This window comes from Solanum stenotomum, chromosome 12 (assembly GCF_019186545.1).
Source record: "Solanum stenotomum isolate F172 chromosome 12, ASM1918654v1, whole genome shotgun sequence".
Taxonomy (NCBI): domain Eukaryota; kingdom Viridiplantae; phylum Streptophyta; class Magnoliopsida; order Solanales; family Solanaceae; genus Solanum; species Solanum stenotomum.
In genome coordinates this window covers 24920332-24942894 of record NC_064293.1, presented here as the reverse complement: position 1 = coordinate 24942894, position 22563 = coordinate 24920332, and the positions used below count along the sequence as shown (strand labels likewise).

Below are 22563 nucleotides of genomic sequence, written 5' to 3'. Positions count from 1 at the left end.
GTCAGGTTTGTACTTGCAACAGAGGGGAGTGATACAAAATCTACAATGGTTCCAAAGAAGAAGATGAAAAAGGTTCCAAAAGGAAGTAGCTACGACAATTTATGGTGCTATGATTTATCACACTTAGCGAGCAAGAAACATGAAGATTTTCAGAAACATAAATGTAAATACAAGTTTTGTTATAGCACAGTTCCAAAGGGAGATTAGAAAGAGAATAGATATGTTACACTCCTTCAAAAAGAGCTCATAAATGCACTTAGTATCTAGGATTTGTAACTAGCCAATCCAAATGGGTTCTAGCTAGTCAAAGTTGTCACTTTTTTTTTTTGAAAATACATCATTACCCCATTCAACTATAACACTTTTTAAAAAAAGACACTTGAACTTTCAAAGGGTCCTAGTACCCCCTTATTCTTTTTCACAGTGGATTAATTACCCCTTGTGATCCTATGTGGCACACAAAGTGTATTTCACTCGCAAGTGGCGAGTGAGATAAACAAAAAAATATTATTTTATTTATTTGATCAAAAATATGATTTTCTTTTTACTCTATTTGTTTTATTAATTGTATTTTTGATGAAAAACAGTTTTATTTTATTTTGACAATTGAGACCCATCAGCACTCCGATGAACAAGCTGCAATTCTTGCACTGGAAGATAAATTGGAGGCCATAGAAAATTTCCACTCCAAAGCTTTGAAGAACATTGATGAGATTATTGAAAAGAGAAAGAGATGGAAGCAGAGTGAGGTGATGGGGAAGATCGGAAAGAAGCGCTAGAGAGATTGACAACGACGGCGCACGACGGAGAGAGAATCGCCAGGGGCCATGTTCAAACAAAGTAGAAAATACCCTATCTAAAATTAGAGAAAGACTTTCGGTCTTTATCGATACAAAACATCTTGATTTCGAGCAAAAATCAAAGGTAAAATACACAAAAAGAAGATTATCCATTGGAGAAAATAGAAGAAATTTTGCTCCTACAGATTTACTTAGCCATTGTTGAGATGTGTTATTGATGTTATAGCAGTGGTGGTAAAACAAGAGAATTGCCGACGGCGGCGAAGAGAACGACTACTGTTGCTGTTGAAATATTGTTGAAGAAGAAGAAAAGATAATTTACTTATTATTTTTTTAGAAAAATGAATAAGAAATAATATATATGAAAATAAAAATTTAAAATTAACCTGATTGACACGTGGTGAGTATTAATTGGTGCGTGTATGCACTTCCTTTCTTATACTTGTGGTTGATGAAAAAATGAAATATTTTTACCATTTTTAAATTGTTTAAGGGGGTACTAGGACCTTTGCAAAGTTTCAGTGTCTTTTTTAAAAAAGTTTTATAGTTGAATAGGGTAATGATGTATTTGTTTTTTTTTTTAAAAAAAAACTTTGAAGCCTTGATAGACACGTCATACTCATTTTTAGTAAGAGGCAGAGGGGAGAATGTTTGACATGGCAGGAGTTGATTGGTGAGAAGAATGTGAATTTGGTTGCAGGCGTGCCACCTCCTCCCTATTTTAGATCTATCTATTTTCATACGTACATACATATTCAAACACATCTAACGATCAGTTGAGTCCCAATCTGAGTCCAATTTGTCAACTATTTGTAGGCGAAGAAGATCGATCTGCTGCCCCTTTGCTTGGTTGTCGATATTTAGATGAGGAAATGGGGAAAGCTTTAGTAATTATCTACATCACAGCTGCTGTGCTCCTTCTATTCCTCATCTCTCACTCTCCTTCTCCTTCCAACAAACCTAAGCGTCATCGCCGACTTAAATTGCGCTCCAACTTCACTTTTGACTCACATCCTACTCACCATGAACATATTCCGTTTGACCCTTTAGTTGCTCAAATCGAACGCCAACGTGAGGATAAGGAATGGGAGAAGCAGTATATTGACACCCATCATCATCAATTAATACATGAACATGCTCCTGGTCAAGAATCTCAGCCTGAATGGGAAGACTTTATGGATGCTGAAGATTATCTCAATGATGAACACAAGTTCAATGTAACTGATAGACTTGTATTATTGTTTCCCAAGATTGATGTCCACCCATCTGATGGTTTCGTCACTGACCATGAGTTGACTGACTGGAATCTGGAGCAGACCCGGAAGGAGGTTTTGCATAGGACTCAAAGAGATATGGAAATTCATGACAAAAATCATGATGGTTTTGTCTCTTTCCATGAGTATGAGCCTCCCAGTTGGGTTCGGAATTCAGGTTTTGTCTCTTTCCACTGTTTCAGTAATCCATTGATTTAGTAACTCACCGCAATCACAGTATCTCAACTCTATATCTGCTTACTTTCTTTATATATTTCATCTGTCACAAATTTTGATGTGGTTATGCTGCAACAGATAATACTTCTTTTGGATATGATATGGGCTGGTGGAAAGAAGATCACTTTAATGCGTCAGATATAGATGGAGATGGGCTTCTAAACATTACTGAGTTCAATGAGTAAGTTACTGCTAGGCTAGGAAAACTTTTTACTACCCTTACCTCCTTTGCTTAATAGTTCTGTGAACTTCATTTGATGATTCCAATAACTTCTTTCTTTATTGTGATTTCTTAGCTTTTTACATCCCGCCGATACGAGCAACCCCAAACTACTTCACTGGCTCTGCAAGGAGGAAATAAGGTTCAGTAGATTTGCTTCTATAACAATTTTTTAAATAAGAGCTTTATTCATTTTTCTGATTTTTTTTCTCCAGTATAAAAGTCTTCTTTTACAAGTTGTTAATGTGCCAATTGCTATTTGTTGTACCTACCATCAAATCTTCTTTTCATTTGCTCTATATTTTGGGTGTCATGATTTTTCTTGCTGGCTGGGAAGTTTAATCAGAATGATATGCAGGAACCTTTAGAAGAAGTCATATCAAGTGAAACAAGGGTTACAAATGAAAAGAAAGAGGGAGGTTTGGGAGTGAGGAATTTGAAATTACATAACAAGAGTTTATTACTTGAGTGGCTGTGGAGATATAATAGGCGAGGTGATGAAATCTGGGAAAAGCTATGCTAATAAATGCTATATATGGTAAGAATGATTGTTGGAAACAATACCCTCCACAATTGAGAACAACAGGGCATATTTGGGAAGACATTGATGGGATGTGCGATGCGTTTTTACAGTATACTAGATTAGAGGTGGGTAAAGGATCCATGATTAAATTTTGGACAGATTTCTAATATGGGAATGTAGATTTCAGACGCAGGTATCCAGACTTGATCAGATGTTCTGTGCTTAAGGATGTATATGTTTCCGAGTTTCATTCCATCTCTTGCTTGAATCTAGAATTCAGACTAGATGATTGAGAACTGGAAACTTTCTGTCAACTTACTCAACAGTTGGATCCTATTTAAATTGATCTAAACAAGAAGGATGCATTGATTTGGGTGAATAGCAAGGATAAAATGTTCTCTGTTATGACAACAAACTGTTGTTACAGCGGAATGGTCAGGGAACATCTAATTGACCTTGGAAGATCATCTGGAAGTCTAAAGCTCCCGGTAAAGCTCCCTCCCTTTGATGGATTGTCACTTGGGAGGCCTGTTTGACATAAAATAATTTAATAGAAAAGGAGTTTCACTTTAAGTAATAGATGCTATTTGTGCGAAGAAGACCAGGAAACAGCGGAATATCTGTTTTTGCATTGCAAAGTTTCCTGAGACTGCTGGGAGTTGCTTTTAATGTAACTGGTGTTTCTTATGCCCTTGAAGATTAAGAACATAACGGATTGCTGGAAAAGTCAAAGGATGTCTAGAAACCTGAAACAGATTTGGATAACCATTCCCAGATGTATTTTTTGGACTATATTGTTGGAAAGAAATAAGGCTTGCTTTGAAGGAAAAAGGATGCAGGTTTCTAGAATTCAGAACTCTAGCAGTAGGGTAGATAACCTGGATCAGTACATGGATCTCTTAATCTTGCTAGGAGGAATTACTTGATGTGCTGATGTTTCTTGTGCTATTGGTTTTAACTTTTCGGTACCATCTTGGTACTTCATTAATAAAACTTGACCTTGTAAAAGAAAAGAAAGACGTGAAACAAGGCATTATGTATGGTTCTTTTCAACTGATCCGACCAGTTTGATATTAGGAATAGTCGTCTTTAGATCACAAGCGACCTAATTTTCTTTAACCTGTTCCTGGTGGTATCAGAATGCTGGTATGTCGGTATAGCTAATCTGTCTTTCCAGGAAAATGTTTTTCTCCAGAAAAGATTTTAAGTTCAATCATTTTATTCAAGCTCTTCTCTAGGATCCATGTCCTGGGGAAAAGAGTCGCATGTATGACATTTGCCTCAATGACAGTCCATTACTGCTGGAAAAAAAAGCCACGGTGAATTCCTTCTGTACCAGGAGTTGGTCATATTATACCGGCCTTAGTCAAACCCTTGAGATCAGCAGATTCTTCCTTCCTGATTCAGAGCAATAAAAGAGGCACTCAAGCTCTCTCAGAGATAAGTTTCTGGCGCTCTGCCTCCATCCAGTATTTTGACAACAAACCTTCTTGCGGAACATTTCTTGTCACCCACAAGAAGTTTGCCTACTTATCCCCCTCTTTAACTGCATCGCTGCTAGGGTCTGTCTCCAATACATTTCTTATGTTTGAGTTTCCTTTCAATAACTTCTTTGATTTTTCCTCCAGCATATCCGATTTCTCTTGTTGCTATGGTGGTCTAAGCTCCTTCATCATACTTTTGGGTTGATATAATCTCTACCTAAACCTGATTCTACTATCTTTAAGCTTATTTTAGTAACTTTTACTGTCCTTTTTGGAGGTCTAGAAGTTGAATCCTTGTTACCTCCGATAATTATTTAATCTTTGCTGTGTTACTTCTCTGGATATTCTCTTTTTGCAGCTCATTGAATCTGGGAAAAAAAAAGGGCAGTCCAGTGCTCTAACCTGCATGGAGTCTAGAGAAGGGCTGAACCACAGTTTGTTTATTGTACACAACCTTAGCTTGCATTTTTGCAGAAGGTTGTTTCCCACGGCTTAAACCCATAACCTTTTGGTCATATTGCGCCAATGGTTATTATCGTGCTTCAGCAAATCTGAGTGGAACTTTAATTCATCTCCTCTTTCCACTTTTGAGTGTTATGAGTATAGTGAGGTGATAACCTAAGCAAACTGTGTGCTTCAATCAGGATAACCTCCAAATGTCATTATATTTAAATCTATCATACAGTTCACATGTTATAAAGAGAATCCCGTTCCTGCACCACGAAATGCTTGATAGCTGCACTCATTCCTTTTCTCCTTATACTTTTTTTTTGAGAATTGGTATTGTTGTATTCCTCAACATTAAGGATATGCGGGAGACTTCTGTTAAAATCCTTGTAAATATTCTAGAGTATGTGTAATTAAAATAGGTACTTTAATTTACTCCTATTTTGATTAGGTATTGATTTCCTTTACTTTTTAGGACATGCAAGCATAGTTATTTAAGCCCCAATAGCTTGAGGGAAAATCAAGACAGCTCTCTCTTATTTTCTCTTCCACTTCATATGTATTAGAGCTAGGCCTTTCTCAATTCTTTGTTTCACTGATGTTGGGCCCCTCTTTATATTGTTCAAGTTCCCTGTTGGCAGGAATGGGCGTGCAAGTGTGGAAAACTTGGCCAATTTCATAATCACCTTCAAAATCTTGTTGTCACGTGGACAAGCCACTAATGTATAAATACAAAATTGAAAGATAATAACAAGTCTCAATGTCTTTGTTCTCGAATAGAACAAAGCATAAAATAAGGAACAAGAGGGCCTGTCAGGATGACAAAAAGCTACCTCTCAATGTATCCTCTGAAAGCCTCGAAGAAAGATGAAGATGAAGGATCACACGGGTCCAGGCTCGGAACCTACACAAGTGTAGAAGCAAGTAGTGAGTACGAACGACACGGTACTCAACAAGTAACCTACTAAAACAAGGTACAACTAGCTAGAAAATGAGAACTCCTTTCATCCCAACCGAACCGCCAAAACTACAACCTGCATAAAAATCAACCCAACCTAACAATTTACAAAGTACAGTTCTCAAGGTTTCATAGTAATAGTTCAACAATTACAGTTCATCAACTACAAGTATCACGATCGTCAAGCACAACAATCAAGTACACCAAACACAAGTATCAAGATTATTATGCACAAATATCAATCGAGACTCATGCGGAACACCCATAGTCCAGGTACTCGCCGGCAATGACCTCAACATTACAATACTCGCCGATAAAGACCTCGACATCAATAACACTTGCCAACAAAGACCTCAACATCAATAGCATGCATTGACAATGACCTCAACATCAATAACACTCGCTGGTAAAGACCTCAACATAAATAACACTTGCCAAGAAAGACCTCAGTATCAATAACACTTGCTCTCAATGACCTTGACATCAATAACACTCACCGACAATGACCTCGACATCAATCACACTCACCGACAATGACCTTTGCATCAATACAAGATATCTTCTCACTGTGTTTTAGAACCGATGCAAATAGGAATGTTCACACAATAATGAAGAGGTAACAATCACAAACAATTCTCATCCACAACAATACTATCAAAGTATCACATCAATCACCGAATCAATATCAACACTCAAGGCAATTCACAATGCACAATAAGCCATTAGCAACACATTGCCTTTTTAATTAACCCCGTCTTTATCATTAAGGTTAACCAATTTGAGCAATTAACCCATCACTTCATTCCCATTACTCCCCAACACATACAAGAAAGAGAGTTCAAGATTCTACAAGTTTTAATAAGGTTCAAAAATTCACTTGTCTTAATTCAATCAAAAGTCAATCCGAGACTTGAGCTTTTCCTTTCCGAACGATATCCAAAGCCACACAATCAAATCCAACAAGTAATCACAATAAGATTTCGGAAATGACAACACCCATATCATACACTTTGAAAAATGGGTCAGAACAACTCAAAATCAAAAACCCAATTTTGAAAAAGAGGTTTGAATTCGAAAATCATTACTTGAATACATTACCCAAGATATTTGGAACTCATTGGTGAAAATCATTTCAAAAACGGATTAGAATCTAGTTCAAAATCTCTCCATTTTTACTTGAAAACTCAAGTTCATGAAAACCTTCACTTTGCCATTCAAAATTTCCAATTTTTGATGTTAAAATCCGCAAATGATCATAGAGAATTGAAGTTTTAGGGTCACAAAGACTTACCCAAATGATTTGCTACGAAAAATCTCTTTAAAATCTCTTCCAAGGGTTTTCCAAATCTCAAAATGGGGTAAAACCTTGAAATTTCAGACAAAACCTTCTCTGGAGTTGCTCTTGTGAACCCAGGGTCGCTACGTAATTATCGCAATCGCGAGCTAACCTTCGCATCAGCGAAGGTTGCGAATGCGACGATCACTCGGGAACGTGACGCTAGCTTCGTTGAAGCGATGCTCGCTAGAGCGAGCCGTCCCTCGCTAAAGCAAAGCACACCAGACATCAGAAAATCAGCCAACTCTCAACTCTTCGAAAGGACCCTCGGGATTCGTTCGAAATCCTGTACACAAAAACTATGCAACCTAACTAAACTCAACGTTCCAGGCTCAATGAAACCATCAAAACACGAATCCGAGGTTTCCTAGACCCGTAATTCGTGAAAGTCACAAAGAACTAACTAATGCCTAAAAAGGCCAAATCAAGTTCAGGACCTCTGAAAATTCAGCCAAGACCTCTCTTAGGCCTAAAATCATCACCCGAATTCAAAGGAATTGTCAGAAATTCGATCCGAGCATCCGAATCTCAAATGTTGACCAAAAAGTCAACCCAATGGCTAAATCTCAACAATTTCCAACTTAGAACCTCAAATCCACAAAAAGACTCCGAATCCGAAACCAACTAATCTCTTAGACCAATTTTCACATTCCAGGATTGATGGAATCGAAGAAATTCTATTTCGAGACTCGAAACTCCAAAAGACACCAAAAACCACTTTTTTTTTACCAACTTTAGCCTTTCAAATTCAATCTATTTCATAATTCACCACTTTTTACTCAAAACTCAAAACTGATTTCACAAACCAATCAAAAATGACTCGGGGCCATCATTGGGAGTGCTAAAACGATAATTTTATGAAAAAATTTAAAAATGACCTTTCAGGTCATTACAGGGGTGGTGGTGGTGTTGAGTCTCCCACATCAGCTAAGAGATGGGGTAGTCCTCACCTCTTGAACTAGCTTTTGGGGTTGAGTTAGGCCCAAGATCCATTTTCTCAACATCAAAAACTCAGTAAGTATTAAACTAAGAAAAATTAACAGATTACAAGGCTCCTTATAGATCTACAAGATCTTATGCATCCTCTACACATTGTTCTTTACACAAAAAATAAAAAGATACAATACAATTCCATTTTTCCTTTACTTTTTGTTTCTCCTTTTTGTTCTCTGTCCTTGTCACTTCTTCTTTCTTTCCTTTCCCATTCATGGAGTCAAAGGGCTAATTAGGCCATAGAACTATATAAACTCATCCGTATGCCAGAAAATTTTGATCTTTTAAATGGTTTGTGAACCTAATCATGTATCATCGAAGTGGATTCTTCAACATTTTGAGCAAAATAAAAGAGGTAATATTTCAGGTGGTCACTCAACTTAGGGTAGTTCACTTAGAAAGTTACTCAACTTTTGTAACCTATAAATCACTCAACATAAGGTAGTTCACTTAGAAGGTAACTCAACCTTTTTTATAACCCAAAAGTCGCTCAACTAATTGATATTTCACCTAGAAAGTTACCCAACCAATTTTAATAATTTTTTCATTAAATTTGTTGAAATGGAATTTTATTTTAAGCTAAAGTTTAAGAAATAATAAAATACTGATTTTAACCATTTTATTGACCCGCCCCACTTATTTTGATCCACTAAAATTATAAATATATATATATATATAATATTGATGCACATAGTTTGTTTCAGTGTTTTCAAAAACGTTTTTGGGGCGAGTCTCGGGGCGGGGCGTACCAAAAACGCTCCAAGGTGTAAATTAAAAACGTAGATCCATAAGGCATAAGTCCTAAAATTTGAGGTGTTTCTCAAAAATTTAGCTTAAAATATGACAAAATCATTAAAATTGGTTGAGTGACTTTCGAGGTGAAATACGAATAGTTGAGTGACTTTCTAAGTGAGCTACCCTGAGTTAAGTGACTTTTGGATTATTAAACAAAGTTGAGTGACTTTCTAAATGAACTTCCTTGTGTTGAGTGACCATATGTGTATCATGAAGTATTAAATTAAGAAAAAAATAATAGATTGCAAGGCTCCTAATAGATCTACAAGATCTTCTTCATCCTCTATATATACATTATTCTTTATGTTAAATTAGGTCTTAGTAGACGCCCTCAGGTCAGGGAATAGAGCTAACTGCATCGGAAAAAATAGCAATTCCTAGTTCGAATCTTGGACCTGGTTCACACTTGAAAGCAACAATTCTTCTTCCAATTTCGTACATAAAATTGTGTATATAAAGAAGAGTTCGTCCTTCTTCAAAGAGATAAAGTCACGCGGCCCTTCAAGATAGAGGCTTCCGTCATCGTTAGAATCCCGGGGCGGGGGTCTAACTCACACCCCAAAAGCTAGCTCTAAGGGAGGAGGATTGCCCAAGCCTTATAAGGAGTCCACCCATCTCATTAACCACAAATGTGTGACTTTTGTCATTCTTTAACACTCCACCTCTCGCCCAATGCTTAGCATATGGTGCATGGGTAATTTTTTATATTTGTGGCCCAACATTGGGTGAGATTGCCCTGCTTTGATACCATGAGAAATTAGAAGAAGAAGAAGAGATATTGGGAATAGAATTGTTGATTATTCTCTCTAAAGTTGATGGAATTAAATACTTGTTACAGATTATATAAATAAAGAAGAGAATAATAAAATATCACACACAATCTCCTAAATGCTTAATTAAAGGGATTACTGGAGTATCACAATATCCTAAATGCTTAATTAAAGGGATTAGAGAATATTTTCATATCCGGCCTATCTAATTATACCATAATTAACACACCAAAAATAAGAAGATACAACACAATTCCATTTTTGCCTTACTTTTTTGTTCTCTTCTTTCTTTCCTTTCAAGTGTAGGGAGTGAAAGGGCAATAGAATTAGGTCATAGAACTATATAAACTCATCCATATGCCAGAAAACTTTGATCTTTTAAGTGGTGTGTGAACCTAATCATGTATCATCGAAGTAGATTCTTCAACATATTGAGCAAAATAAAAGGATGCTAAAGGAAAATATGGCTTCCAGTATTGGAAGATTATGCAGGAAAAAAAGAAACAAAAAGAATTGTAAACAATGACTTTAGCAGCTCCAATTTAAAGAAATAATAATCCTATACCAATAATCTAAATCTTTTGACATTCTCCATTAACAAGCTCGTGACGCTTCTTAAGTACTTGTACAGTATCAAGTATAAGTATAGCTTATAAGATAAATGTTCCATTGGTATATGTGCATTAAAATGTAGGTCTGGTAAGTTACTGGAGATTCTACTAGTTTTGAGTTTCAAACTGTTTTATGCCTTGCAATTTTTTATTTGCTAGTCTTTGGTTTTGTTAATGAACATGCTTTAGAGATAATTTACTGTAGAGAAGCAGTCCTTCCTAGGTGAACACTGTTTATAATAATTTGATTTCTTTTCTTGCTCTCCATTTTATTTCAGGGAGAGAGATAGTGACAAAGATGGTAAGGTTAATTTCAACGAGTTCTTTCATGGGCTGTTTGACTTGGTAAGAAACTATGACGAGGAGAGTCATGATACTTCTCATCATTCTGAGGATTCACAAGAGTCTCCAGCCAGAAAGTTGTTTGCTGAGCTTGATAAAGATGGGGATGGGTAAGAAACTAGACATCTGTTGCAGTAATTGTTTCGAGTAAATTCATCAACAAACCTTTAAATTTGATTTTATGCAGATATTTGTCAGAAGCTGAATTGCTACCTATAATTGGAAAGCTTCATCCATCAGAGCGTTACTATGCCAAACAACAAGCAGATTACATCATACAGCAGGTAATTTTTACTGAACTGAAGTGCCTTATTTAATAGAGTGCTGAATTGACTTATTACTCCTTGCTATTACCAACTAGTACTTGCATGTTTGCATTATCTTTATTTCTTAAGCTATAACCAAACTACTGCCATTGATTTGCTTTTTGCCTGCTTAGGAGCTATAGGTGGCTATAGCTTGTATTTTGGAGGGAAATTGCTTATTATACTGCTATTTTGAAGGGAACTAGCCCGGTTTGTGCCATTTTTTATTATAACAATGGTTGTTTTTTGGTTTCTCCTCAAATTAATGTGGAGGTTATACTTATTGTTTTAAAAACCTTTGATCATTTTCCATTCATCTTTTGTACTTTGAAGTCTCTCTCTCTTTCATAAAATTCAGGTAGAAAACACTTGTTCTAATTTTCAAGTTCAAAATTCAAAACACAAACTTGCAAATTGTATTGATACATTGAAATTCAAATTTATACTTGATAAAATTTAAGACTCGTTGAGCCTTTGAGTTTTTTTTTTTCAAATTTATATCCAGGTACAAATTCCAGTATTAGTTTGGTTATTCACTTATTTGCTAGTTCAAATATTTGAATATTAAAGTTTGAAGTATAAAATACAAACTTAAAAAACTCAATATAATTTCAAAATTGTAACTAAATAAAAAAAATTAAACCAAACTGGCCCTATCTTGGATTGGGCCGAACCACCTTTTTAACAGGTTGTGGGATGTGCCCGCTTGCCTCCCTTGAAAAATTAGCTCGGCCGAAACCAGGCCCATTAAGGACAGGCCTGCCCGGCCCCATTCTGGAATTGATGGGCTTACCCTTAATGGGTCCTTGCCTGGCCCACTCGACAAGTCCATTGTTGAATAATGTTAGTCTGTTTTTCTCAAGAAAGGATTTATTGTCATCAAAAACTTTTTCTGCCTAATCAGGCCTTCAGGAGCTATTTGCTCTTAGTTCTAAGTTATCTTCTTTAGAATGTATTTCTGGATGACTTGGAAGGTACACTGTTCACATATAGGTCTTGTCAACAGAGAAGCTACATTGAAGTAACAATTCAAACAATTTTGTACCATCTGTGATGTAATAATCTCCTAAAGCATAGCTTTTAGTTGGAAAGTACACTTTTATTTCCAGTAACTCAGTTTTAGTATACATTAATAAATCTCGTGGGAAGTACTTGTCTCTTGTTATTGGTGAACATTACAATGTAGTGGTGTGGGTGTCTGCTTTTTTTGTTTTAATTTTATGCATCTATTAATGGAGATATTTCACAAAAAATAGAAAGGAATTGCACAAAAAGTTCCCAATGTTGTTCCCCTTTGCAAACTAGTGAACCTGAAATCCTTTAATGTGATTGAATCTTTAGCAAATTTAAAACCTTAAATATTGGTGGATCGCACTATCGCGTGCAAAACTGAACTATTTCGAAACAAAATAGATTCATAATGCACCTCATTCTTGTTCGCTGATTGTTCTGGGATAGTGAGTGGGAAATAGTGTGTTCAGTAATTCTACCATGTTTTTTCTCAGGCTGATGCAGATAAAGACGGAAGGCTTACTCTGAAAGAGATGATTGATAGCCCGTATGTTTTCTATAGTGCAATATTCAACGAGGATGATGAAGATTATGAAGACCATGATGAGTTCCGTTAGTTCAAGATAGGTAGGATACTTTCTATCCCTTTATTCTTTTGCTTCTTTTTCAATGGCTGTCCTTTCTTTCCTTGGACTCCCTAGTTCGCTCCTAATTTAAGAGCTATTTGTTTCATATGATTTTATTCATCAGATCTAGACACAAGGATGGGTTCATACTCTACTTTTCTGAGAACTTGTAATTGTATTCCTTGGCATTAAGGATATGTTGGAGACCTCCAAAAAGTTTATCAACAGAGAAACTATAGCCCAAACAAATTGAACTTCATTTTCCACATTTACTAGTTTACACCAAAATGAAAATTCACGATGAAAGTCCACTTCATCTTCTGCCATTTCTTTCCTTCCATATTGTCCACTAAATTCACGATGGAACTGCTCTCCACCATCTCTTCAGCAACTTGCTAGCCCCTCTCCTAATCCAACAACTTAAAAGGTCCGCTGTGTGTTCTGGCATAGTCCGGTTGTTACCTGTGAGGCTAAAGAAGAGTGAGCACTATTGGTCTGTCACTTTACAATGCAGGAACAGATTACTGTTTGTCTCTGCAGTCTCATTTTTTTTTTGAAGAAGGTAACTTGTATTATGAACAAAAGGAATACTCAGAAAAGTATTCCAGTAATACTTACAACAAAATTACAGCGGGAGAGGTGTCCATATGAAGGCTTCATAAATAATCTAAAATACTAGGAATATCCTCTTCTTCTTGAGGATATTCGTGTTTACACCAAAAAAAGAAAAGGACTAGACAGTTCATCTTCAATTTCTGTTGAGAGCAACTCTTGTTTTCGAAGCATCTCTGGCTCCTTTCCATCCATATATAGTCCACCAAATGCAGGCGGGGACAATCTTCCATCTCTCACTGTGTCCCGACTGATTCCCATCTCTATTCCAGCAAGTTAGAGCCTTTTTGATGCTCCTTGGCATAGTCCAGTTTCCGGCGGAAAAATTTACCGGAAAAAGGGTGATCTACCCTCCTAAGAAGTACGAGAGAGAAGATTCTAGACCAGGCTAGAGATGTCAAGGACATGCTTTCGAGGCCTCCAATGCTCTAGTTTTGTTTGCAGTACTAGACAATTCTCATCATGATGTGTCCAGGTACTAGGCCGGGCTGAAGATGCTAAGGATGCACTTTTAGGTCTCCAATACTTTAGCCTTGTTTGCGGCTCTAGTAGTAAAGCAAATGTATTGCAAGGGAGAACAGGTTTCCAGACAGCTTTCCAGACAGCTGAAGGTCGTGAGGGTCATGGTGTGGTGACTTGAGTGTCACCACGAAGTTAGTCACCAGAGGGTGCAGGTGTGGAGACACAGTCCAAGTGAACACCGAGAGGTGCAGTGCAGATGCAGCTTGGACAAAACTTGGGAGGAGGAAGTGCGAGGGGCATTACTCCGTTTTAAGAGGAGCTCGAAAGAGTTTCATCACACATGGATTGGGAATTGTCATCGAGACGATGACTGTCTTGGGTGTGTGAGGGTGTAACGCCCCAAACATATGGGCATCTACACTGGCCAATATGTCGGCCAAGGAGTGCAGGCTAAGCAGGCCGCACCTATATTAGCCATGTAGACGGCATGTGTTGAAGGAGGTGCTAAAGTAGGAATGAGGCAAAGGGGTCATGGCATGAGGCAACAACCATTTGAGATGTTGCATGACATGGCCTTATAGTGCCAAAGATATTTAACAAGGACTTGGGGTGCACCCAAGGGCTTAGCCTGTCGGCGAAGGCCGCGTATGGCGCGGTATGTGACTGCCGGACGTTCTCGAGCTAGAAGTGGAATTTTGGGATTCCGGGCTATGAACTTGTTCATAGCCTATCCTTATATATGCTTACCAAATTTGGGGCCTAATAGAGTTCATTTGGATGTCTTTGACCTAGCCAAGGGCGATGGCATTTTGGTAAATATGCAGAAAATCCGAAGGCTATAACCCTCTCTATGACTATGAGAATGGGATGAAACTTCATGGAGGTGTGAAGGAAGTCAAGACGAGTAACTACTACCAGACAACACCCAATTTAGAGGTCGGTAGCGCCGTCTATGGCCCATGATGATTCTTTGGCAGAAGCATGTCAACTCCTGTCACATTGGTTTTGTTATTTTAAGCATATATAAGGGGGGGGGGGGTATACATGGAGATAGATTACCAGGCTCCCCCGGGAGTTTTGCCCCAAGTGTGCTGCCTTGAAGTAGAACTTCAAGGGCCTGCCTAGGCATCTCAAAGGAGTGTCTTAGGTACCCATACGAGTTAGGAAAGCTCTATGGGAGACATGTGACTCGGTAGTCAATGTTGAGCGTCCTGATGGCCATGGGGGTTAGATATATCGAACGTTGGGCCTTCTGGGTCGTTCTCCTTGTGGGAAAAGACCTCCTAGCCGAATGAGCAATCGAGGGACTCACTCAAGAGCCTCGTGAGCTAACTTGTGAGCTTGACAAGGGTTCAACTGAGCGAGCAAGGGTTCGTTGGCCCAGACGTACAGTCGTGGGACTACGCTGCACTGTGAGACTTGTATGCATGGTGCGTGGGCTATGTTGGGCTATGCCCTAAGACAAACGAAGGCACGGTAAGGAAGACGCACATGGCTAAGGCTAAGGATTGAACGTTACCGTACTCAGGCAAAGCGACAAGCCAAGAGCGGATGCACGAGGTGACTGACAAGCTTGAAGATTGGACTGTGCACGCAGTAGCGATGCTCAGGTCCCGGCATGGCATATGTATGTCCATAGCCAAACCCTAGGGCGCACATGGAAGTGATCCAGCATGTAAGGGTGCGCCATATGAGTCAAATACATGTCATCCAGCCTTGGGATTTATATCGCGCTCCAACGAGTCTTGAACGTCGTGCCAATTTTCATCCAGCCGAAGATTATTTGGAGACTCTTGGGGAACAATTAATGCCATTGACAAGCCATCAAAACGGAATCCAAGGGCTGCCACAAAGCCAAAATGGACTTGATATGTGGAAGAGTCCTTTTTACCATTTATGGAAACAAAGGACAACCTTTTTCCACCAACCTTTGTACCTTTGTAAAGACGCCCTTTTTTAGTGTTTTTCTCTTGGGACCTTGTCCCCTTTGTTTCTAGGCTTAATTTTCAGGTCGTATAAGTCTTAGGAAGCAGCTCATTTGTATTCCAACACTTAGAGAAATATAAAAACGAAAATTGGCAATAGTTGTTGTTGTCCATGTAAAATGATTTACTTCCCCTTTACTTGAAAGCTCATGGTCAATAATGCAAAATCCCACAGAATAGGCCCTAGTGTTTGCAACCACTTGATACCTAGGACAATATCAAAAGCATCCAAAGGAATCACATATAAATCAACATAGAAGGATTGGTTAACTACACAAAATTGCACTGCTGTGCAAATGCCCAAACTGGAAATCTTCTCTCCATTTGCCAATGATATATTGAAATTTCTTTGTTGTTCGATAGGCAAGTTTAAATGTTGGGCCGCCACCGTTGAGCTAATAAAATTGCGTGTATTGCCCGAATCCACTAAGCTAAGCAACAACTTCTTATCGATTACAACTTGCAACTGCATAGTATTTGCATGTTGTTTGCCTGTGATAGCATGAAGTGAGATGGCAGGCTCTCCACCGTCCGTTGGTACTTTTCCAGATTCCCAATCCTCTACTTCCAGCCAAAATAACTTTTTACACTAATGACCTTGAACATAAGGATCATCACAGTTGTAGCATAATCCCTTTGCACGTCGGGCAACCATCTCGGCACGAGCCAACTTTTTTACAGAAGGATTAGAAGCACCTACCTTAACACTCGGAGTTACTGGTGTAGTGGCAGCCCTTGCACTCATGTTTGAGGTTGAACCATATCCCCTTTGTGTGCTAGAAGAAATTTGGATCTTCTTCTCAAATGCTCTTGCCAGACTCATTGCTTGTACTAGGTTAGATGGGTTGTGCAATTCCACATCCAGAAGAGTCAAATCAACTAACCCTGTTGTGAACATATCTATTTGTTGGTCTATACGTACAGATGATGCAGCCAACATTTTTTGGAAGTTTCTCTGATAATCTTCAACAGAACTGGTTTGTTTCAAGTTGATCAATTCTCCTAACGGATTGCTTTTCATTGATGGGCCAAAACGAAGAGTACAATATTCCCTAAAGACGCCCCATGTTAAATTGGGTTCCTCTTGTTCCAGTTGATAAACCCACATTTGCGCTTCCCCAACCATCTAAAAAGCAGCTAAACCTACTTTTTCTTAGTTGTTTGTATGCTGATTACAGAAGAATTTCTCACAACGGTGAAGCCAAATAAGAGGATCTTCACTTCCATCATAAATAGGAAAGTCTAATTTAGTGTATCTGGGAGCAGTACCTCTTCCTCCGTTATTGTCATCAGTACCAAAATTATTGTTGTGGTTTCTTCCTCCAAAACGCACCTCTAGTTGTTCACCTGCCTTGCTGGTTTGTTGGACAAAAGCAATGCTATTGTCTCCAACTTCAACTCCCTTCGCACGTGCCGTGGTGCAGAGTAAGGTTTCAATTTGCTGGATAGTTGTTGGAATTTGGCGTCCATCCTGGTTTCTGAAGCTGCTACTTTTGCTTCAGTTTGAGTTTGGCCTTCCTTCGCAACTTTTCTTCTACCGTATTTTCGTCCATGGTGACATGCTCTTTGTTGCATTCACTTACAACAAGAAACAACCACCAGTGTTTGGTGCAACACTTGCATTTTGGTGTATTCTTCTTTCTTTCCTTGGTCTTTTGTTTCGTCATATTCCTAATAACTTATCCAATTACAACGTATTACGTAGGAACTTGTTGGCTATTGAAACTATCCTAACTTTTTTAACGGGAACTGAGTTGACTTGCTACGGGTAGGGCTGAGGATCCAACATCCCAACTTGAATTAAAGGGGAGCTCCAAATCGAAGCATGGGCTACTAATACTAAGGGGTTAAGGGGGAGGATGTCAAAACCTTACCCATAAAAAAAAGTACATAGACTGCTCACAAAGAGCTACAAGACAGCCAAAAACACAGGCTCTGATACCAATTTGTTAAGGTTCCTAGTTTTGGATTGAGTCGCTGGACGATTAACTGAAAAGTCAGGTCCGATAGACAGGTCTATGCCCCTGTTCTTTGACTTGCCTATGATTGTTGAAATTTGCAATTTATTTAGGGAATTGCAGACCTGGGAACTTGTTTGAGAAAGTTTCAAATCTCTGGAACTTGATAAAATCCAACTTATTTTATTAATAACGTCAACTCTCTTAAATAGAGGTTTACAATAGCAAGAGTCCTAATAAATTAGAAATAACAAAGTCCTATAAATCATAAATAATAAGAATCCTAATCCACTCAGACAGTTCTATTCGACTAAAACAACTAAAACAATAATTCAGAAATATTAATCATTCTTCCGTCTGGAATATTTGTTTCCCGACAAACGCATCATTAACACCTGCTTCAAACTTAGATTGGCAACTTTAACTGGGTTGGGACTGATATCCCAACAACTCAAATTTCAGTTGCTGAGGATTTGTGCAAGTTATAGCAAAACTGTCCACTGTCCAAAAGATCCACCCATTTTTTCCGACTTCCCCTCTCGTAGTGCCGCGAGTATTTCTCTAAGTGATTAATTCTTTTGTTTGTCCATCAGTTTGCAAGTGATTTTCGAATGTGGCCATGTGGCTTTGTCTTTTAACTGTATTTTAAATATGTGCATGCAGCCTTGACACAAGTCAGCATTGGTTGTTGGCTTTTGTTTTGTGCCTTGATGGCTTAAGTGTTATTTGTATTCGTGATTAATACAAAGTTAGTGAGGTTTCATGTAACTGTGCCTTGTGTTCAGTATTACTTGTCGAAAAATATTTCAAGTCCCTAATCAAAAAGAAAACGAGTAAGGGCTGAGTTGAGTGAGAACCTTGATTGCTGTACAATGACATGAATTAGAGTTCATCGTTGTAACAACCAACCATCTCATGTAAAAGCTGTTAGACAGGGTACACTTTTAGGGGTCGTTTGGTAGGGTGGATAAAAAGAGTGTTGAATATGGTGTATTAGTAATGCTAGCATTATTAATGCTAGTGTTTATTATGCTGCATTAGTTATCCTTGAGATTATTTCTTGTGTAGTTTTTGTTTTGATGTATTAAAAATAATATGTATTGCATAATTTAAAAAAAAAAGTTATTTGCTTACAAAAATACCCTCTACATATATGGTAGAAAGGATGTGGTAAAAGGTTTTGAGGGGCAATTGTGTCTTTAACTATGCTAATGCATGCATTAAACCCTTTGCCTTACTACCAAATATAGTGTATAACTAATGTATACATAGGTTGAAAAAGTGTACTAAACAAGATACTAGTAATACACAAAACTAATGCATGTATTTTTATTTTTTTTTGGAATGCACTCTACCAAACGTCTCCTTATTTATATAAATTATTTCCTTGACATGCTATCTCTCACGTGCGGGCTTGATTCTTTCTTTATGAGTGAAGCCCATGAAAAATCCTTTTTATAGTGTCTGGCTGTGAGATTTGAACTCACCTATGTTTGCTATGATACTAATATTGAATTGTGTGATTGTCTCATTAAAAGTTTAAGGTGTTAAAGAGTGACCACAATCTTATATATTCAAACTAGTCATTAGGTACACTCTTTGCGCGTATACCTGTATTAATGAATGTAAAACTTAAAAAAACAACATACAATGTGCTTGAGCTACAAAATAAAAATTTGTGAACAAGTGCAAGTTCTTGGGATATATGTGTCGCTTATTATTATATCAAATGAAAATAATACATTCTTACTCTTTTTTCTTTAGTACTAGCAATTAACTAAAATCAAGTTAGTTTTGATTCATTTTCTAAATCAAATCTTGTCTCATTGTCTCAAAGGTTTCGCCTCATAATAATATTGTGCTGAGACAATCTACCTCTTTAATCAACATTTTTGAGTTTCATAAATGTAGTATATACGCATTATCTTATTTAAAGGGCCTTATTGTAGTCTTCTAGCAGAGAGTACTTCTTGAATATAAAAAGAAAAAAATACTGTTGTAGAAGGGAATTGAATGTCCACAATTGGTTATTGGGTTGTTCGGATTGTTACTTGTTATACTACTAGTTTTAGTAGCAAAAGAAAAATGGAATTGAAGGAAAAATAATCAATCAAGAACACATAGTTTGCCAAGATCCATCAGTATTTGTTTCACTAGTCAATAATGTAATCACATGCTATAAATACAAACTACACTATAAAGATTCACTCTAAGGGTGTGTTTGGTATGAAGGAAAATGTTTTTCTGGAAAACAAGTTGATTTTTGACTTATTTTCTCATGTTTGGTTGGTGAGTAGAAAATATTTTCCGGAAAAGATTTTTAGTATTTGATTTATGAATGAAAAATATTTTTGAAAAATATCTTTTGTTTTTACTAGAGTAGAAATTTTTTTTTTTAAATTGAAAATATTTTTTAAAAACAAACTTAAATTTTTTTTTGGAGGGCATGGTAGGGGGTGGGTGAGGAGNAGGGGTGAAAAATTGAAATTTTGAAGTTGAAAATATTTTTTAAAAACAAACTTAAATTTTTTTTTTGGGTTGGGGGAGTGGGTCGAGGGTTGGGGTGAAAAAATAAAATTTTGAAGTTGAAAATATTTTTTAAAAACAAACTTAAATTTTTTTTTTGGGGGTGGGGGTGGGTAGGAGGTGGGTGGGGGGTCAAGGGTGGGTGAAAAAATGAAATTTTGAAGTTGAAAATATTTTTTAAAAATAAACTTAAAAAAATTTTTGGCGGGACACGGGGGTTGTCGAGGGTAGGGTGAAAAAATGAAATTTTGAAGTTGAAAATATTTTTTAAAAACAAACTTAATTTTTTTTTTTGGGGTAGGGGTGGCGAGTAGGGGGTGGGTGGGTTGTGTATTTTAATAGTGTATTTTAAAGGTATATATGTGTTTACGTGGACATCATAAATATTGTAATATTATAAATAGTAACTTGTTCACGTGGACACATATATACCTTTAAAATACATTATTAAATAATGCAGGGGGTAAAAGGTTCTCCATAAAGTTTGGTATCGTAACAACAAATTCGGCCAAAGTTGGAGTTTTTTTCAGACCATTTTCCCAATAAGGAAAGTTCTAAATATTAGGAAAAAAGTTAAGTACTCCCTCCGTCCCTATTTACTTGTCCATATTTCCTTTTTTGGTTGTCCCTATTTAGTTGTCCATTTTGACAAATCAAGAAAGGACAACAAATTTTTTCCTATTATACCCTTATTTACACTTCTTGAAAATTGTAAAAGTGTATGTTGTTTCCCTCCAATTTATTTCACTTTAATTCAAATAAGTGGTTGTAATTTTGAAGTGAAAAGTTGTCATAAGGGTAAAATTGTAACTTCACTGTGCTAATCATTGTTGCCTTAATCTGTGTGTCATTTCTAAAGTGGACAACTAAAAAGGGACGGAGGGAGTAACAATTTTGCTTTATGTAAAATCTACTTTTAAAGGGTAAAAAAGTCTTATCACCAATTCACATAGGGGCTTCGTGCTTTTATAATAGTGTTAGATAGATAAGGTGATGTCTTCAACACTTAGAATCAGAAATTTTCAATTGTCCTGCAACCATTTTTTCCCCCTACTATCATAGATCTATAGATTCTACTAATACAATTGGCTACTTGTCTTGCATTTATGAGCGGAAGTGATCAGATGCTCTAATTGTCAATTAGTTCTTCTAAAATAACTTTTTTGTTTTGAAGTCAGTTCCATTGATCTTGAAAAGCAGGGAATAGTCTTTTTGATGTGTTTTTCTAGGGTATTAGGGTAGAAGGTTAGTAGGTAGTGTAATGTTGTTTTGCTTTGGGTGATTGATGTTTGCCAGCATACTAGTTGCATTACTGTAGTTCTTGTTTTGAAAAACAAAATTATTTACTATTTTTTTCAGTACTCTATCCTAGTATATCGTTTATTGGGTTTTGATTATTGCATTATTTTTGTGATGTTGTTGCTACCTTCTGGTATTTCTTGCTATATTTTCTTCTTTGTATTTGGAACTGCTGCATCTGAGCCGAAAGTTGCTACCTTCTGGTATTTCTTGCTATATTTTCTTCTTTGTATCTGGAACTGCTGCATTTGAGCCGAAAGTCTTTCGAAAACCTCTCTACCTCCATGAGGTAGTGGTAAGGTCCATGTACATTCTACCTTCCCCAGACTGCACTTTGTGTGATTTTACTGGATATATTGTTGTTGTTGTTGATGTGTTTTTCTAGGATGCATATTTAGTGAAACCAGTGAACCTGGGAATGTTGGAGGTGTACTTAAATTAGTTTCTTTTTCCTTTTGGGACAATGAGGTTACTAGGGGAAAATTGGAAGTTCAAGAAATGTTGAAAGTGCAAATTTCAATCTTTCAGGTGTTTGAAATACTCCTTGCCATGAAATGGAAAACTAGAGTCTGTAAATTAAATTACACTGTTAAGTAGTTGTATCATCTGTTTTTGTCCAGAAATTTTCTTCTTCAGAACGTTTATCAACATCCATAATGTGCAAATTTCATATCTTAGGCAAAAGCACCCCCTTGTTTAGACATTCAGTTCCCCTATTAGGCTATTACAGGGAAATACTAGATAACAAAGCACACTACTTATCTGCTGCCCATACCTCAGATGATATTGCTATCGATATTTCCTTGAATCTAATCGGAGGAGTGCTAATTCTGATTTATATTACTTGATCATCACTCAAAAATCTCAACTTATCTGTCATTGTCTATTTACAGATATCTGCATTACTTTCTCGAATGACATGATGCACTTTGTTTGTGTTTGCAGGATGGTAACACGCCTCTCCTGCCCTCAGTTACTCGTGTATGATACTTTCCAGTTAGGTAGATGTT

General features: G+C 37.1%; 1 protein-coding gene across 2 annotated transcripts in view; it reads left to right on the top strand.

Moving 5' to 3' along the window:
• The first annotated feature begins 1565 nt into the window (after positions 1 to 1565).
• Positions 1566 to 22563, top strand: part of LOC125849216 (uncharacterized) — a 683098-nt gene continuing 662100 nt past the window's right edge. Inside the window, exons 1-7 of one of the 2 annotated variants that reach the window (XM_049529257.1) lie at positions 1566 to 2231; positions 2369 to 2471; positions 2587 to 2652; positions 10706 to 10879; positions 10957 to 11053; positions 12580 to 12708; positions 22499 to 22563. In XM_049529257.1, coding sequence (XP_049385214.1) covers positions 1673 to 2231; positions 2369 to 2471; positions 2587 to 2652; positions 10706 to 10879; positions 10957 to 11053; positions 12580 to 12702 — 1122 coding nt within the window. In that variant the 5' untranslated portion in view covers positions 1566 to 1672 and the 3' untranslated portion in view covers positions 12703 to 12708; positions 22499 to 22563. Of the gene's footprint in view, positions 2232 to 2368; positions 2472 to 2586; positions 2653 to 10705; positions 10880 to 10956; positions 11054 to 12579; positions 12713 to 22498 lie in introns of both variants that reach the window. The other variant, XR_007444594.1, reaches the window with a different exon arrangement.